Source organism: Pithys albifrons, chromosome 31 (assembly GCF_047495875.1).
Source record: "Pithys albifrons albifrons isolate INPA30051 chromosome 31, PitAlb_v1, whole genome shotgun sequence".
Taxonomy (NCBI): domain Eukaryota; kingdom Metazoa; phylum Chordata; class Aves; order Passeriformes; family Thamnophilidae; genus Pithys; species Pithys albifrons.
The window spans coordinates 106,199-125,792 of NC_092488.1; the positions used below are offsets into that span (position 1 = coordinate 106,199).

Sequence of the window (19,594 nt, forward strand, 5' to 3'; positions counted from 1 at the left end):
AGAGACACACAGCAGGATGTGACAAAGCTCTGCTGCTCCCTGGCAATGCTGCTGTGCTGGGACTCTCTCTGCAAACAGGAACTGCCATTGGCCTTGCTGTGGTCTCAGAGGAAGGAACTCGGAAAAACAAACTACACAAGTAACTTTTATTTTGCTTAAATATGCAAAGAGAACATTCCCTCATTTACCCAGTCTCCAGATCAAATATTAAGGAAAGAGAATTTATGGAAAAATGGGGATCAAAAGTAGAATTACATTGCACACCACTTCAGCAGCAGGAAAAAAAAAGCAAAAAAACCCACATAATCACCACCAAAAACCTGAGAAGGCGTGTTGAGTGTATAGTGAGTTCCTTTATGAGTGTTTTGAACATGAAATCAGGCAGTTTTTGCTTCTGAATTGTGTCCAATCATTAGTGTCCAAAGGGCATCCTTAAGTTCCTTGTTTCTCAGGCTGTAGATGAGGGAGTTCATGGCTGGAGGTACCACTGAATAAAGAACTGCCACCACAAGATCAAGGGATAGGGAGGAGATGGAAGGAGGCTTCAGGTAGGCAAAAAATGATGTGCTGAGAAACAGGGAGACCACAGCCAGGTGAGGGAGGCACGTGGAAAAGGCTTTGTGCCTTCCCTGCTCAGAGGGGATCCTCAGCACAGCCCTGAAGATCTGCACATAGGAGAAAATAATATAAACAAAACAAGCAAATCCTAAACAGGCATTAACCACAAGAAGACCAAGTTTCCTAAGATCAGAATATGAGCAGGAGAGCTTGAGAATCTGGGGGATTTCACAGAAGAACTGGCCCAGGGCATTGCCATGGCACAGGGGCAGGGAAAATGTATTGGCTGTGTGCAGCAGAGCAGTGAGAAAGGCACTGGCCCAGGCAACTGCTGCCATGTGGGCACAAGCTCTGCTGCCCAGGAGGGTCCCGTAGTGCAGGGGTTTGCAGATGGCAACGTAGCGGTCGTAGCACATAATGGTGAGGAGAGAGAATTCTGCTGACATAAAACAGACATAGAGAAAGAGCTGTGCAGCACATCCCATGTAGGAGATGGTTCTGATGTTCCAGAGGGAATTGTGCACGGCTTTGGGGACAGTGGTGCAGATGGAGCCCAGGTCTGTGAGGGACAGGTTGAGCAGGAAGAAGTGCATGGGGGTGTGCAGGTGGTGGTCAGAGGCTACGGCGCTGATGATGAGGCCGTTGCCCAGGAGGGCAGCCAGGGAGATGCCCAGGAAGATCCACAAGAGCAGGAGCTGCAGCTGCTGCGTGTCTGCCAATGGCAGGAGGAGGAAGTGGCTGATGGAGCTGCTGTTGGGCATTGGCTACCTCAGGGTGTGGTTATCTGTTGAGAAGGAAAAGGCAGACCTGAGTTAAGTCAGACTTTATTAGCAAAACATATTGCATGTCTCATGGCAACTCTACATTCAGGATCTTTTTTTTTTTTTGTAAGAACAGGTCTCTGCAACCCCCTGCCCTGATCTCTGGGTTTCGGGGAATTGGAAGCAGGGACCCTGCAATGGGCTCCTGTGGAGTCCTTCCTCTGGAGAGAGAGTTCACTTGAAATTCAGGGTGATCTCAAACTAAATGGACTTGTGGTACATCAAAGAGTTGTTCAAATTTTGGACAAATGAAAAATTGATCTGAAAGATTTCTTTGTGTTTGTTGATCCAGTTGCACCCACCACAGTTCTCAGTGGTTGTGGATGTTTGAAATCCCTGACATTCCTACTGCACTGCAGGTCAAGTCATGTGGGTCCTGCGGGTCAAAGCAAGGCTCCGTTAGTGAGGAGAGAAGAGCTGCTCTGCCCACCAGTGCTGTTCTCAGCTGCCCTGTGCTGGCACCTTGGATCTGGATCAGCTTCACACTCAACTGTTCTCCTAAAAAAGAAACTGCACACGGGAGAGAGCAGAGGAATCCAGGACTTCAGGGCCAAAGAGCAGAATTAACAAACTCCTCAGCTTTTTCATCTCTCCCCTCCCACACTGAGGCACAGAAAAATCATTGCAGTTGCCAAGCTGCATTTCCATGGATTTAGCATGGAGATATTTCTCCATGGGATCCTAGAGCACATTAATACTGTGGGAGAGCTGTGCCCTTCTGGAGGGCACCCTGCAGCTCTGCAGGACACCACAGAAGCAGCTGAATGTCCAAAAGTTGCATGGAGAGGATTTGGGCACTTTGCTCCCACAGACACATCCCAGAGCAGGACCCAAATGGTTTGTGCCTGAACATGAACTGAACCTGCCACCCCCAATCCCCCACAATGGCTCAGAAAAGCCAATGGTGAGAACAAGGACACCAAAGGAAAGAGAGGAATGGCAGTGAAATGCCACAATAGTCCTGCCAAGGGAGCAGGAAGCACACAGAGACAGAAGAATTCAGCACCTTGTCCTTTCCTGGGCTCTGCTGCTGCAGGGCAATGCACACCTGAGCCCCCATGGGCCTGAGGGCAGGGACTCTGCTTAGGCTGGGAAAGGAGCCCAGGGAGGAGCTGATCAGGGAAGGCCTGTGTGCCACAGGGACAGCAGGGAGGTGCCCACATGGCCCTCCCCTGCCTGTCTCTGCAGTGAGGAGCTGTTCCTGCCAGCAGCTGCCTCCCTGTGCCCAGCTCAGCTCCCTCCAGTGCTCACACAGCCCATGCCCACCCCACTGCCCAGGGGCAGCTCTGCATGTGCAGGGGCTGAAGAGCAGATGCCAGACAAGCTGATGTGGCTGAAGAGGGGAAGGTGTTCTGAGTGGATGTGCTTCCTGAGAAGTGTCCTTGGAAATGGCAGGAGGCAGAGCTGAATCTGAGAGAAGCCTTGAGCCATTGCAGCTGAAGGACCTGCCCTGCCCATCCCTGCCCTGCCCATCCCTGCCCTGCCATGAGGGGGTCACTTCTTCCACCCACACCTTCTCCCTGCAGGGCCCTGGGGAGCTCCTTGGCTGGGCTGAGCTGACCCTGGCAGGCAGCAGAGTCCCTGCCCCAGCACACAGAGCCCTGGGCTGCAGGGCCCTGCTCTGCACCACAGACCTGGGCACCCCTGCCTGCACTCCCAATCTCACACCCCTCAACCATCCTTACAAGAAGGCAACCTTCTTGCCCTGTGCCTCTGATGGTGCAGCAGGCAATCCTGTTTTGGTCATGTTCTCCTTCTGCACACCAGGAAATCCAGGACAGCCTTCCTGACAGGTTCTGTCAGTGGTGGCATTTGGCAGGTGGAAGAGACACTTCCAGAAACTCACCTCTACTGCTCTGCAGCCAGAGACTTACCATGGCAATGGTCTTGTAAATGTTTCTCCCCTGATGAGCTCTCACCTCTCTTCCTATGCCAGGATTCTCACTACTCTTGTCTGCCCTTTGCTGCCTCCAGGTCCTGCCCTGCTCTGCCATATGGCCACCTCCTCTCCACTAAAGGAACTGTGAGAGTCCTTCTGAAAGATCCCAGATGCTGTGGGATGTGTCAGCTTTAGGAGATTCCTGCAGGAGGGGAAATTTAACTTTCCTCCAGTGAGAAAATTATTCATAGAAAAACTGTGAAGGTTTTTCCTGTAGTGGGAGCTCAGTCACCTCCCAGCCCAGGCTGCCTGTCACCTCTGTCCCTTCTCTCCTCTGCCCTGGGTGTCTGCAGGCAGTGCCCTGAGCCCTGCTGGGCTGTGCACAGGAGCTGCTCCTGGGCAGAGTTGTCTCTCTGCAGCACTGCCCGCTTGCCAGGAGCTCCCTGTGTGCCAGGAGCCCGGCCCAGCTCAGCAGCACAGCAACAGCCCAGGGCATTTCATGACCCTCTAGGGGGTTTGGTGCTGAGTCTTTGAATCACAGTCCCTCAGGAAAGCTGCAGAAACCTGTTGAGAAGCCAAAGTGAGATTCAAACTGTAAAGTTTCTTGTAGTGCTAATGGGTCCCTGTCACAGGTTTGGCCCAGCTGTTGCCAACCCTGGACTGGCCCCCCTTCCCCCTTCCAGAACCTTCCCAGCAAAGGAAAGGGAAAAAAAAAACCAGAAAAGACACGCACTGTAAAGAAACTGAACTGAATAAAAAGAATAAATTATATTTACTAACATTTACAAATCACACTGTATACACAATACATGGGTTCCCACCCCCAGGGGAGAGGGGAAGGGAGAAAAGGGGATTGATTAGCCAGAAAATAGGGAAGACACCAATCCAACCCAAAGAAACCGAATGAATCAAAACAAACACAATTAAAAACCTCAAGGAAGGGGAACAAGAATGAAACAATCTCACCCAGGACAGGAGAACCACCAGGGACCGGAGGGACCAGGCTCCAACCACCTCCCTCCAGCTCCTCTGCTGTTATGGGTTCACCCAGGTGGGCCTAGATTTGGGCTCTGAAGTTCAGACTAGGTCGAAGCTGTCAGCTGATTTGAGCTGGGCTGAGCCAACAGCTGACCTCTTCTAGCCAGTAAGTTTGTATTCCATACCACATTATGACATCATCTCCAGGGAAGGAGGAACCAGTGTGGGAGTGGTTAAGGCAGTCGCTTCTCAGCCCTCCTCTTGGGAGGACTCACGATGCTGTCCCAGGGGGGATGGAGAGGACCAGGCCCACCACTGGCTCACAGGGTATCTCAGGAAAGTAAACTGTGTTGTTCTGGGTCTCTCCTTTCTGCTTGGGTTTGTCTCCCTGGGGAATAAGTCTTTTCTTAAGTAATGTGTAGTTAGGACAGTAGAATTTGTGTGTTCGTTAAGAAGTTGAGGTGGGGAACTTGTTGTTGCAGACTTGTGTGAGTGTATATTTGTACTCTCTTCTAATTGTCTCTTTCTTTCTGTGAAAAATATACGTAGTTTTAGTATAAATGCCATTTGAAGTCTTTTTTTCCTTTCCCCTCTCTTTTCCTCCCTTTCCCTGGTGTTAGGAGGGAGGCTTTTCTCTCTGTGCTTGGGGGGGTTTGGCAGTTGCTTATCTCAAACCAAGACATCTGCCAAGGAAGAGAAGCAACAAAACCACTCCCCCACTGCTACGTGGAAGACCTGTGTGGAATACTTGTAACTTCCTTAGATACAATGGTTACCGAGGAAGGCATGGGTCAAACCATTACATTCCCACTGATGGACATGACTGAGAAAACATCCCCAGGATTTTGTTGGAACACAAACCTGGAAACATTGATGACAGGTTAGAGAATCACAGAATCATCAAGGTTGAAAGAGACTTTCAAGATCTTCTAGTCCAACTGTCAGACCAGCACCACCATAAACACTCCTAAATCCATTTCAAAAGCCATATCCAGACACCATCTGAGCACTTCCAGAGACTGAGGGGCATCCCATCTGTGCCCAGGGACTTGTGAGGGTCTCATTGGCAGAGCAGGTCACTCACAATTCGATTTCCTTTTGGATTGTGGGGGTTTCACTCAGCTCCCCATCCCCAAATTTCAGACCTGGGACCTGGGTATCCTGAGGACAAGTAGGTTGGAGGATAAAGACTGAGGCAAGGAAGGCCTTAAGTTTCTCAAATTTTCCTCCTCCCCCAGCACTGTCCTGCCCTCTGCATCCAGCAAAGGGTGGAAACTCTCCTGAGCCCTCCTTTTGCTGCCCATGGATTAAGAAACTCATTTTTTGCTGTCTTTTACTGCAGTGGCCAAATTCAGTTACAGTTTGTCTTTGCCCCTTCAAATTTTCCTCCTACACAACCTCACCATATGTTGTCCCTGAAAAACTTTCTGTGCCTCGCCCAAGATGTCGTGGACTCTCTTTTTCTAACCTGATACCCAGCCTAAGTTCTGTGTTTAACCAAGATAAGCTTTTTGCCCCCTGGCTTGTGTTAGGGCACATGGGCAGAGCTCCTGGAACTTTGAGATTCCTTCTTAAAGCACCTCCAGCCTTCCTGGACCTCTGTGCCCTTCAGGACTGACTCCCAAGGGATTCCATCAATCATTCTCCCAAACAGGACAAAGTCTGCCTGCCGTCAATCCAAGGTGTCAGTTCTGCTGCCCACTCTTTCCTTCACCCACCATGGAAAACTCTGCCATTCAGTGTCCCTGTGCCCAAGATGGGCCTGACCATGACATCACCCACCAGTCACAGAATCACAGAATGGATTGGGTTGGGAGAGACCTTAAAGAGCATCTCATTCCAACCCCCTGGCATGGACAGGGACACCTTCCACTCAACCAGGTTGGTCAGAGCCCCATCCAACCTGGCCTTGACCAACTTCCAGGGATGGGGCAGCCAGAACTTCTCTGAGCAACCTGTGCCAGGGCCTCACTACCCTGACTGTAAAGAATTTCTTTCCAATATCTCATCCAGATTTTCCCTCTATCAGAGTGAAGCTGTTCCCCCTTGTCATGTCACTCCAGGCCCATGTAAATAGTCTCTCTCCATCTTACTTCTTTATTCCTCTCAAGTCCTGGAAGGACACAATTAGGTCACCCCAAAGCCTTCTCTTCTCCATGTTGAACAATCCCAGTTCTCTCAGCATTTCCTCATGGCAGGGCTGCTCCATCCCTCTGATCATCCTGGTGGTCTCGTCTGGACTCTCTCCAACAGCTCCATGTCCTCCCTGTGCTGGCACCCCAGAGCTGGAGGCAGCTCTGCAGGTGGGACAACATCCACCCATGTGTGTTCCTGCAAGTGCAGTGTGGAACCTCATGGAACCAAAGGGACATTGTGACACCACAGAACCTCATGGAACAAAAGGGACATTGTGACACCAAAGAACCTCATGGAACCAAAGGGACATTGTGACACCACAGAACCTCATGAAACCAAAGGGCCATTGTGACACTTCAGATTCTCATAGAAACAAAGGAAATCTGGACCATTTCTGAACTTCAAGGAGTCAATGGGCCACTGTGACACTTGAGGCCTCACCAAACCAAATGGACACAGGGACACCGTGGAACCTCTTGGAGATACGTGGCCACCATGACACTGCAGGGCCTCAGGGAACACAGGGAACACTGAGACTTTTCAGAATCTCATTGAACCAAGGGGCCTTTGTCTTTTGTGGGGCCTCCTGGAACCAGATCAACCCCAGGACATTTTGGAAGCTCATGGCATCAAGGTGCCACTGTGGCTCTGCAGAGCCTTATGGACAGTGATGGGATGTTGTACCCTGATCAGGCCCAGAATCTGCTCAGAGAATGCAAACAGTGCAGGCTCTCTGTGCTGAGTTACTGCTGGCACCAAGGTGCTGGTTTGGTGTTGAATTCTGCTAAAACCAGCCTGGTTCACCAAACTGCAAATACACATCCTGCTTTTTGAAACAGGAGCTGACAGATAAGCTGCTCACTGGCCTGGAAATACAGGACCTGAAATCCCTCACTGTGTAACTTTAAATCCCAGCCCAACTCTCATATGGCACATCCTTCCACAGACTGCCTTGAAGTGTGTGGAGCTTCTCCCATGAAGAAGGAGGGTTCTTCATGGTCACTGCCCAGGGGTTAAGGGAAGAAAAGAGATGCCCCTTCTTTAATTGAGTGGTGAGAAATGTCAATTTCTGTTTAATGATTGTTTCTTTTTGCTGGCTTTGTTACAACTGCTTTAAAATAATTGCTTTGATACAGAGCACTGCAATGTTTTATGCTATAAAATACTCTACTGGTAGGGTTTTAGTTTTCCACAGTGTAGTAAATATTGAAGTAAATGATTAAGAATTTTCATCTGTTCACTTGTCTGTTGTTTTGTCTATTCATTTCTCATAAGAAATAGTTATTTTGATACAGGTGTATCTGATTTGCCATCATTAAAACCTGCAGGAGAATGTGATTTGATCCTACTTCTTTAATTCCTTAAATTTCAACCACAGAGTAAACCTGAGGCTAAGATTGGATCCTGTCACACTCAGGCTGCTTTCTCAGAAGGAGTGTGGAAAGCAAGGGGGCCTTTTCTGCACCTCTCAGCTCAATGAGACAGCTTCTCTAATAAACTCTGTCTGATACTTCTATTTCCCCCGTGACACCACGAGATTCCACAGTGTCCCAAGACTCCTTTCATTCCATGAGCTTCCACAATGTCCCAGAATTCCTTTGCTTCTACGACCTCCTGCAGTGTCACAATGACCCTTGGATTCCATGAGGTTGCACACAGTGACAATGATCCCTTTGGATCAATAAGACTCTGCAGTGTCACACTGGGCCGTTCATCCCATGAGGTTCCACAGTGTCACACTGGTCCTTTATGCTCCACAAGGCCCTGTCCTGTGACAATGGCCCCTTAAATCCATGAGATTTCACAGTGACCCTGTGACTCCAAGAGGTTCTGCAGTGTCACAATGGTGGTTTCAGCGATAGTGGAGCTTTTATTTTAATAATACAAAATAGAAAGAGAAAGAAATAAGGTCACCAAGGGCATCCAAGAAGGTCCAGACTGCACAGATGGAGAAAGGAATTTCACTCCCAAAACAAGTCCACTGACACAAAACATCACCAAGGACTCTAGATCAGTTGAAAGCTTTGTATTCCAAGGAAGAGCCAGGGAGGAGGGAGAGATGTCAGTGCAGGAAGGTGCCAGCCAGGTGGGGCAGTCAGGGGGATGACAACAGCCTGCAGGGAAAGGGGCAGGGCATGGACACCATAGGACAGTCTGGGCTGGAGAGGAGACAGGGATGTGCAGAAGCTGAAAGGCCCTGACAGAGCCAACTTGTGCAGGCCTTTGGCCATGGCTGCTGTGTGTGCCCCTGATGGCATGAGGAGACAAGTGAGCCTTGCAGACCTGGGGCCTCATTGCCTCCTTGTCCCTGTTCAGCAGCCTGGGAGGTGCCACCCCATCGTCCTGCCCTTGGCATTGCACATCCCCACATCCCAGTGCCCCAGGAAGAGCCCTGAGGAATGAGAGGGAGGGACAGGATCTCCCTTTCCAGGGACTGGGTGGCATGGCTGTGACATTTCCTTAACGTGGTCAAGGCTTAGACCTCTGGATTAGTGAAACACATCCAGGTTTATTCAGCATCAGAGCCAACTTTACTTTGCCTGTCCCCAGCTGTCAGCACTACCTCCAGTTTTCTGCTCTAACTGGAGCCTGGGGACATTTTCTCCTTTATGTCCCTCAGTGAGACCCATTGAAACTACAAGAAACTTTGGAGTTGCAACACGACTTTGAATTCCTGTGAGGTTTCCTCAAGTTCCACTCAGGGCCTGATGTTCAGGGAGTCAGGACCAAACTCCCCCCAGGGGTTGTTGTTTTGATGCTGAGCTGGGCCGGGCTCCTGGCACACAGGGAGCTCCTGGCAAGGGGGCAGTGCTGCAGAGAGACAGCTCTGCCCAGGAGCAGCTCCTGTGCACAGCCCAGCAGGGCTCAGGGCACTGCCTGCAGACACCCAGGGCACAGGAGAGCAGTGAGAGGCAAGTTAAACACAGTTTGGAAGAAGACAGAGGAGAGCTTGCTTATATCTCACTAGAGGAGAAATTATCACTCTGAAACAGTCAAACTTTAAGGAGGATAAACTTCAGTTCCTGGAGGGATCTCCTAAACTGGCACATCCCACAGCTTTTAGGACCTTCCTGGAGGACTCTCCCGGTTCCTCCAGTGCAGAGGAGGTGGCCACACAGCAGAGCTGGGTTTGCCTCCTGCACCATCCGAGGGACAGAGCAAGGCAATCCCTGTCCCCATTGTGTGCTGCAGGTCTGTGAAGGTGGGTGTGCAGCCAGGGGTGCCCAGGGCTGTGGTGCAGAGCAGGGTCCTGCAGCCCAGAGTGCTGTGCTGGGGCAGGGACTCTGCTGCCTGCCAGGGGCAGCTCTCAGCCAGCCCGGGGAGCTGCTCACAGGTCTGGGGAGAAGCTGTGGGAGGAAGGAGCAGCTCTGAGCAGGGCAGGGTCCTGCTGCTGAGAGGGTGCTGTGTGGGTCAGGGCTGCTCACAGCTCCAGATCTGCCTGGGGACTGCTCTGGAGGACACTTCTCCAGAACAAGGTAAGTCAGGGATTACTGTAATGATAAGAAGTTTTCCTGAGTGTGTTTTCAGTCTCCTCCTTGGAGCAGAGTGAGATTGTTGGGGGATGAGAGAAGCAGAATAAAAGTTGTAGTCACAGAATCACAGAATCTTCTGGATTGGAAGGGACACACCAAGACCATCAACACAATGGTTGAACATGTACTGAGACTGCTGATGTGTAACTGAGTCAGTCTGTCTTCTGGGATCCTCCTGAAGTGCCTCAGCTATGGACAGCACCAGGATCACCTTTCCTGGGCCCATCAGGGTTGTTGTGACCTGCCCTTTCCCACCTGCAAAGAGAACATGCCCCAGGCAGTGCCCTGCAGACAGGCAGGTTTCTGTAGGGTTGGGGTGAGTGCACAGAGGGTGGGATGGGACTGGGAGTGCTGAGAGGGAAAAGGCACCTGCCAGGAGGAAAATGTCCAGGCATCAGGGATATGATCAGGGAATGAAGGGGAGCTAAAAGGAGAAATGCTGTGGGAAGGAGGGCACTGTTGGTGTCTGTGAGGTGGCACAGCTGGGTCAGGGTAACACTGTCCTCACTGCCTGCTGTCTCTGCCCTGGTGTCTCAGACAGAGAACTACAACCTGAGTCAGGCACTGCCCTTGTTATTCCTGCCTTCCAGTTGTGTCCTTGGAATGGAATGTTCAACCTTTCCTCTACCCTCTTGGCTGCAGGCAAATCAGTGTGTGTGACAGGGGAATGAGCTGACTCTCCTTTAATGAGCCACCATCCCCAGTGCACTCAGGGGTCTCCTTGTCATGTCCTTCCAAGCACTGAGCTGCCCTCCTGCATGCAAATCTCTCCTATAGCACACTGGTGTTACCTGAATGCCCAGTGGAGAAGCACAGAGATGTTACAACTGAGGAAATGCTGTTGGGTTTGTAAAATGAACTCTGTGTTGTCTTTGACAGAAGTCAATCTTCATCAGAGATCTTCAGAAGGACTGAGACATTTAGTGATCCCTCTGCTCTCAGCACATTCTGGTTTCTTCTCAGGGTACATGGAAGGGTGATTGTTCTCTGATCCCAAAAGGTGCAAACACAGGGCCATTTGGAGTGAGCCTGTCCAGCCACTCACCTTGCCCTGAGCCACAGGAATCCCTTTGCCTCCCCCACCTCTCAGTGGCTCAGGACGAGTGCAGCAGAAAGGCTGGGAATTTCTGACCTCAGAGAACCAGGCATGGAATGTGGGTAGGAAAAACAGTCCTTTAAAATTGGAAGTGCAGATGCCAACAAGCCTTTCTGCATTAGGAGTGATTGCATTGAAAAATGCTGACTGTTCAAGCCAGTCCTTCTGCCACATGAACACAAACCCACTGTAGTGGGGCAGAGATGGCTCCTCCAGGCCCAACACACACAGGCCTGACTGCTCATGGCACACCCAGACAGTGCAAGGGGAGCTCAAATCAGAAACCTGGATGAAGGATTTTCCCAGAGAAGGAACAAGGGTAGATGAGTCAAAGTGAGACGGTCTATGGGAAATGGCATCAGTGTAGCTCAAAGCAGCCTGTCCTGACTTGTCCCTGTCTTTTTCTCCATCAACAGGTCCCCATATCCAGAGGCAGCAAATGTCCAACAGCAGCTCCATCAGCCACTTCCTCCTCCTGCCATTGGCAGACACGCGGCAGCTGCAGCTCCTGCTCTTGTGGCTCTTCCTGGGCATCTCCCTGGCTGCCCTCCTGGGCAACGGCCTCATCATCAGCGCCGTAGCCTCTGACCACCACCTGCACACCCCCATGCACTTCTTCCTGCTCAACCTGTCCCTCACAGACCTGGGCTCCATCTGCACCACTGTCCCCAAAGCCATGCACAATTCCCTCTGGAACACCAGGGACATCTCCTACATGGGGTGTGCTGCTCAAATCTTTCTGCTTCTCTTCTTCTTGGGAACAGAATTCTCTCTCCTCACCATCATGTGCTACGACCGCTACGTTGCCATCTGCAAACCCCTGCACTACGGGACCCTCCTGGGCAGCAGAGCTTGTGCCCACATGGCAGCAGCTGCCTGGGCCAGTGCCTGTCTCTATGCTCTGCTGCACACAGCCAATACATTTTCCCTGCCCCTGTGCCATGGCAATGCCCTGGGCCAGTTCTTCTGTGAAATCCCCCAGATCCTCAAGCTCTCCTGCTCACACTCTGACCTCAGGGAACTTGGTCTCATTGTTGTTAGTACTTTTCTATTATTGGGATGTTTCATTTTCATTGTTTTCTCCTATGTGCAGATCTTCAGGGCTGTGCTGAGGATCCCCTCTGAGCAGGGACAGCGCAAAGCCTTCTCCACTTGCCTCCCTCACCTGGCTGTGGTCTCCCTGTTTCTCACCACTGTCATCTTTGCCTATTTGAAGCCTCCTTCTATCTCTTCCCCATCCCTGGACCTGGTGGTGTCAGTTCTGTACACGATGGTGCCTCCAACACTCAACCCCCTCATCTACAGCCTGAGGAACCAGGAGCTCAAGGATGCTGTGAGGAAAATGATCAATGGATGCTTTTCAGCTGCCAAAACCTCCCTGCTTTGCTCTGTCAATGGCTTATAGTGTATGTCATGAGAGACCAAGTCTGTCCTCATTTATAACTGGTTTTCCTCTTCTGATGTTACTGTTTTCAATGAAATGTCATTATTAAATTCATTTTTCTACTTGGACACCCATTTCTGTCACCAAGCCCAAGGACTGCCCTGGGCATCCTACCAGAGGGGCCATTCCCCACCTTGGATGCTCCTGACCTGGGCTGGGGCTGCACAGGGGGCTGTGGCACCATCTCTTGGGCAGTGGGACACAAAGAGGCCATGGAGCCACTGCCAGGAGGTGACAGCAAGGCCAGGCATAAACAAGGAATTTCTGTCTCCAGCAGAGCTGCACCCTGGCCTTTGGGAGTCCTGTCACCCACAGTCATCATTTCCTTCTTGTCCCAGACACCTTTATGGCCCTGACATACTGCACCACTTCTGTATTCTTGCTCCAGTGCTGGAACTCTCCTGCAGTGACACCATGTCACTGCTGCTCTTTGTGTTCCAAGCCTGATTTTCTGATCCAGCCTTCCCCTTCCTGATCACACTGGCAACCTGTGTGTGCTTCAGAGCTGCCATCCTGGGGCAGCTCCTGCCCAGCACAGGCAGCCACAAGGTCTCTCCACCTGCCCCTCTCACCTCACCAGTGCCACTGTTTTCTGCAGCACCCTCAGCCTTGCCCAGCACAGCCCTCCTGAGAGAGTCTGACACAGCCCTTGTTCTACATCATCCTCAGCACCTGCTCACCCCTCTCACCTACAGCCTGATGGCCAGAAACATTCGGGGCAGGGAGGCACCAGGGAAAGTGCTCTGGGCAGCCATGGAGTGCACAAAGGGTGGTGGTCCTGTAGGAAGAAATCCCTGCTGCCTCCCTTCTGAATGGCCCCAAGGAGCTGGACAGGCCTGTGTTGTGTTGTGGGCACTAAACTGGAACTGTGGGATATGGAAAAGGCCTTTGGTTTCAGGGATATTGAGGAGGGTGGGCAGTGTCATTGTGAGTCCTCTCTCACACACCTTGGGAAGGCCAGAGCCATCATAGAGATTCCTGGGGACTTGGGAAAAGCAGACATGGAACCAGTTTGCAAACAGGGCAGGGAGGAGGAGGACTGAGAGAGTTCCAGACTGGTCAGGCTCAGCAGAGAAGGGGATATGGCAAGTCCTCTGCAGCCATCTCCAGGTTTTGGAAGGACAAGGAAGGGATGGCAGAACCCATGTGGGATGGACAAAAAGGGGGTGTTGTGTGCCAAGACTTTAGCAAGAGCTTTGACATGGTCTTCTATGGTGTCCTTATGGCCAGATTGGTGAGAGCTGGAGTGAAGAAGTGGAACCTGTGGTGGGTGGGAATTTGGCTGAACAAAGAGTGTCAAATAAAATCAACAGGAAAAAGTCCAGTTGGCAGAAACATCCTGGTGAGATCTCCCAGTGATCAGCCCTTGAATACCACTGTAGAGCATCTTATTATCTCTCTATACAATGGGACCAAATGATTTTCAAGTCCTTTGTGGTTGATGCCACCTTTCAGGGAGGCCTTGAGCAACCTGTCTGGGCTTAAAGACAAATATTGTGATGGAAAATCCTGTAAAATTAATTCACTCCCCTTTTATTCCCCACCAGTACAGAGAGACAAAATAAGAGGAGGCATTAAGTGAAAAAGTAGCACTTTAGTGAGAAGAAATACAGCAGCAAAGACAACAATATCAAGAGTTCAAAGCAACAAGAGAGAGAGAAATCACTTTGTCTCTCCGCCCTCAACTCCCTTTTATGTATAGATGGTTATCAACATGTGCTTCCCATTCTCCTTTTCCCCTGGGGGAACAAGATTAAAAAATAAAACCATGGGAGAGAGGGGGCAAAGCAAAATCTGGAAAGTATCTCATCCAAGACAAGCTCTGCTGCCAAAGCAAACGCTGACTCCAGAGGGGCCCAAGGAGCAGCCACGACTCCGGTCCATGTGGCAGTGGGGGGGAGGCAGCGGGTCTGCTGATCCTTTGGAGTTCTAGGATCACACTGGCCCCTTGGCTCCTGAGGTTCTGAAATGCCTCAGGGTTCCTTTGGTTCCACGAGGACTCACATGTCACAATGGCCCCTTGATTCCATGGGATATCTCACTGTCCCCATACTCCTTTGGTTCAATGAGCCCCTGCAGTGCCACAATGGACCGTTGATGTCATGAGGTTCCACTGTGTCCCAGGGTTCATTTTGTTCCATGAGACTGTGCAGGGGCACAGTGGCCCCTTGAGTCCATCAAGTTCCTCACTGTCAGAATGGCCCCTTGATTCCATGAGGTTACTCCATGTCACAGGTCCCCTTGTGTTCCCTGAGGCCCTGAATGTCCAATGGCCTCTTGGTCCCATGCTTTTCCACGGTGTTCCTGGGTTCCTTTGGTTCCATGAAGTCCTGCACTGTCACAGTGGCCCCTTGTTTCCATGAGGCTCCACAGTGTCCCTATGCCATCTTGAGTTATGAGGTTGAAGAGTGTCCCCAGGTTCCTCTGGCTCCATCAGGTCCTGTGGTGTCACAACTGCCCCTTGATCTGAAAAGGCTCCTCAGTGTCCCAGGGTCACTTTATTTCCATGACACTCAGCAGTGTCAAAATGACCCCTTGATTCCATGAGGTTCTGAAACATTTCAGGGTTCTTTTTGTCCATGAGGCCCCACATGTCACAATGGCCCCTTGATTCCATGAGCTCCTGCAGTGTCCCAGGGTCCCTTTGGCTTCATGAGGCCCTGCAAGTGTGACAATGGCCCCTTGACTCCATGAGGTTGCAGTGTCATCACAAAGCTGAGACCATCCACTTGGAAGTTCTGGGGAGATTGGGAGGAACTGGGACAATTGGGGAAGGAAAGGGGAGCTTGGACAAAAGAGAGGAAACATTTTGATGATTTCCAAACAGGTTCAGGTCATGCTGAGAGTGCTGAAACAATGACTGTGCAAACACCTCTGATAGACCTTTACCCAATTTCCAACCTCAAGCCCCAACCTAAAAGTGCTGCCTCTCCCAGTGAAAGGAATCCACTGCTCTAATGCCAACCTCAACCTGACCTCGAAGGAAAAGCCCAAACACAGAACTCCAGACTCTTATTTAGACTCTAATGCCCCAATCCCAAACCTGCATTCTTAGTATGAAACCCAAGCTTTAATCCTAAACAGGACCAAAAAGCTCCTCCCCTAAACATGACTCCAACCCTGTCAGCACAGCACCAAACCTCCCTAAACTTCTACCTAATCCTGACATGAACCTCTAAACACCAACCCCTGGCAATTAACGACCCCCACACAGCCCTTGGGAGCTGGGCAAGGACCTTGAGGGTCCAGAGCAGGCACAAGGTGTTGGGAGAGAAATGTGAGGTGACCTGCACCTGATCAGCTTGTGGGACACAAGGAGCAGATGGGTGGCAATGCTGTGAGGAGTCAGCTGTGCCTCAGCATCTCCAGGGGGCCTGTGGCTGGGAAGGGGCTGCCAGGTGCCATCTGTCACCTCCCTGCCAGGCAGCAGCAGCCTTGGGCACCCAGAGGCAGCTGAGCCCCCTGTGCACACACACTGAGAGCTGCCCCAGCTGAGAGTCCCTCTCAGGGGCCCTGAGGAGCTCTGGGCTCTGGCAATACAAACCTCATGGAGTTTTGGAAGGGAAAGAGGCCAGTCCTGCCCTGGGGGCAAAATGACCCAGAGATGAGGGCAGGGACATGAACAGCTCTGGAGTGACCCTGAGGAGAAGGGCCTGGGCTCAGTGAGGGATGTCCTGAGGCACAGGGGCTCGGGATGAAAGTTAATAAGGACAACAGGATGTGGGGCTGACTTGGGGGGAGTGTGGCCACCCAGACAGGGAAGTTGTCACCCCTCTGGACTCAGCCCTGGGGTAACACTTCTGGACTGGTCTGTCTGTCTGTCTATGAGGCTCATCCTTGGGGAGGAATGAAGAAGAACTGGAGTTGGGCCAGAGGAGATCAGGCAGGATGGAGATGTTCTTGGTGGTGGAATGAGAAAGAAAGCCACATAGTCAGATTTGGAATGTTCAGAGTGGAGGTGAGGAAATAGAAATATCCCTCAAAGGGGAGCCTTGTGGTGCAAGAGGTCACGCAGAGAGAGTCTGGACCATGCCATGGCTTTGTGTTCCAGGGAACAGGCAGTGATGGGTGCACAGACATCAGTGAGGGCACAGAAATGCTGCTGGGAGGGCTGGGAGGCAAAGCTGGATGGGTGTGTGCAGCCTGCAAGGCCAGAGGAGCAGCAGGGACAGGGCAGGACAGGCTGCAGGAGAGATGGCCAAGGGCTCTGGCAGGGCTGGAAGGCACAAAGGCACCCAGGGCTTTGTCCCCAGCACTCTGACAGGTACCTCTGCCACTGAAGCCACCACAAGGAACTTTCCTTTGAGGGTCTGCACCTTGTTTCTCCCTAACCCCTCCCTTTGGAGACTGGGAGGGGTTGCAGAAATTTTGACATTTGTCATTTCACACCCTCACCCCCTCCTGCCCCACAAACAGCCCTGAGCCACCAGTGAGGGACAGGACCTGTTGGCCCAGGGCCTGAGACTCAGGCCTTGGCCTTTGTGCTTCCTCAAAGAAACCCAGGGTTTTCTCAGCTTTCCAGGTGCCTGCACAGAGCCTTTGTCTCCCTGCAATCAGGGCCTCCAAGGATCTGCTCTAACGAGTCCCTGGGGAGGCTTTGTCAGTGCCTGCCCTCAGTGGGGCCCATTGATGCTTCAGGAGACTTGGAGTTTGGCTTCTGACTTCTTGAGAACTTCTTCATTGTTTTATCAGTTCCTGAGGACCATGAACTCATCTCCAAATACACAGTAGGGCTCATTAAAGCACAGAAAAATCAATTTCTTTCTCTTCCTGTAATTGACTTCAAGTCTTCAAGACTTGTATTATTTGGAGTTGAGTTAAGGAGGAAAATTTCAATATGGACCTGACAAAAATATTTATTTTTTAATGAATGGGAATGATTTACACAGACACTTCAAATGCAAGAGGGCCAGGGTGAAAAGGAATCAGATACAAAATAGGGCAAAAGAGATTAGCAGCCCTTAACCATTGACCAATTTGACAGTTACCATCTGCTTCAATAGCATTGATTAGCAATTTTAACAGTGACTCAACTGCAGAGTCACAATAACAACATTCACACCACACTCAATTCACACACACTCACAGGCAGAGATGAGTGGACACATCAATATCTGTGTGTGTAAAGGTACCCATCCAAAATTCTCCTTGTTGTCAGTGAAACACTCCCGTCCAATCCCTTTGTGTTTCCCAAGAGACAAGGGTGGCACCTGGAGGAGTGTGTTTGTTGAGAGGGGATAAGAATTGTCCTGGGCATCAGCAATGCTCTAATCCCAAATATTCTGGGGTTCCAGCAACTTAATCAAACATTTTCTGCAGCATCTCTTTACTGGGTAAAAATCTGGCTGGATGATCAAGCCAAGGGAGTGGGGGGGAATCAAGTTACATCGAGGGGTGTTCCCAGGGCTCAGTGTTGGGGTCAGCTTAGTTCAATTATTGTTATAAACGACCTTGACAAGGGCATTGAGTGCACCCTTAGTCAGTTTGCAGATCACACCAGGCTGGGTGGGATTGCTGACCTGCTGGAGGGCAGGAAGGCTCTGCAGAGGGCTCTGGACAGGCTGGATCAATGGGCCCAGGCCACCTGGATGTGGTTGAACAAGACCAAGTGCCAGGTCCTGCACTGGGGTCACAAGTACCCCCAGTCCCTGGCAATGCTCTGCAAGTGATCCCCACAGCCTGTCCTGTGTCCTCAGTCTCTTCATTTCCAAGAACTTGGTGAGAAAAGGCAGCTCTGTGCTCTGAGCATGGAGGGAGATCCAAGTGCCACTGAAGTAGGAACCAAAACTCATCAGGTTTGTGTTCTTTGGGAGGTTGGGAACTGGTGATGCTTAGAGGCACAGTCCCTTCATTGCCCAGAGAAAAAATAAACACAGTAACATTTCTAAACATCACAGCTCTTTGTGCAGCTTTCCTCAGCCTCAGCAACCTGGATGACCCACGTCCTTGCTGTGCTGGTCACACAGCCCAGGGTGCTCCTGGCCTCCCTTGCTGCCAGGGCACACGGCTGCCTCCTGCCCAGCTCCTGCCCACCCACAGCTGCCTTACAGGGCTGCTCCCAGCCAGGCAGCTCCCAGCCTGTGCCATGGCCAGGGGAGGCCCCTGCAGGGGCACACACTGCCATTTGTCCTCTGGCATTGCAGGAGGTTCCTGCCAAGATGGGCTCTCCTCCTCCCTCAAGCTTTCCCTGAGCACAGAGGCCTGAGAGACCTTTCCAGTAAAGACTCAGGCAGAGAAGCCATGGAGTCCCTCAGCACCACAGCAGTGTCTGCTGGAATTAAATCCCCCTCCCCATCCCACAGCAGCCCAGCATTTCCCTCCTTCAGCCTTGGTCTCCAGTACAGCCACTGAGGCTCTTTTGGCTCCAGACTTTTCCTGCAGCCACCAACTCCAGGGGAGCTTTGCCTTTCCCACAGTCCCACGTGCACAGCTCAGGCCATGCCCAGGAATTCCTTGTCTGTGCCTGGCCTTGCTCCCACCCCCTGGCAGTGACTCTGTGGCCCCTTTGTGCCCCACTGCCCCACAGTTGGTCCCACAGCCCCCTGTGCAGCCCCAGCCCAGGTCAGGAACATCCAGGGTGGGGAACAGCCCCTATGATGGGATGCCCAGGGCAGTCCCTGGGCTGGGTTAAAATAAACAATTTATGAACGGTGGAGAGAAAGGACTTCACCAACAAGCTTATGAAGTTTATAGTGAAGACCTTTTATTACACAAAGCACACAGTTTATATAGGGTTAGGACTACAGCTTATTGGCTAAAACAGTTTACACATCACCACTCCAGATACTTCAATTGCTTAAAACCTATCTCTCACAAGTCCCATGTTTATATTATTTATCATGGCTGTTTTGGTGTTTTTGCAGAGTCCTGTGAATTCCTACTCTGTGATTTCTTGGGGAGTAAACCACCTCCCTATCAGCCAGCAGCAGCTGAGCTCCTTGCTGCCTCTGGCTGATAGCTCAGTCTCACAGGGTGTTCTATAGATCTGAATTGCTCACTTTTGATTTTACTCTAACAACACTGGGTTACAGAAAATGGGGGAGCTAAATAGTAGAATGAAGTTAATCATGAAATATCATTGAAGAGAATAATATTAGAAAGGGAAAAAACAATGATAATTGAGGTTAGATTCATCTCTCATGACATAAA

At 51.1% G+C, this 19,594-nt stretch overlaps 2 protein-coding genes across 2 annotated transcripts; one reads left to right on the forward strand and one right to left on the reverse strand.

Annotated features, from left to right (window-relative positions):
• Nucleotides 1-377: 377 nt before the first annotated feature.
• On the reverse strand, nucleotides 378-1,151 carry LOC139684063 (olfactory receptor 14A16-like). The gene has a single exon (XM_071579667.1). It carries the CDS (start codon nucleotides 1,149-1,151, stop codon nucleotides 378-380), a length of 774 nt encoding a protein of 257 aa, XP_071435768.1.
• A 10,289-nt stretch (nucleotides 1,152-11,440) lies between these two features.
• On the forward strand, nucleotides 11,441-12,406 carry LOC139684064 (olfactory receptor 14A16-like). The gene has a single exon (XM_071579668.1). It carries the CDS (start codon nucleotides 11,441-11,443, stop codon nucleotides 12,404-12,406), a length of 966 nt encoding a protein of 321 aa, XP_071435769.1.
• The last annotated feature ends 7,188 nt before the right edge of the window (nucleotides 12,407-19,594 follow it).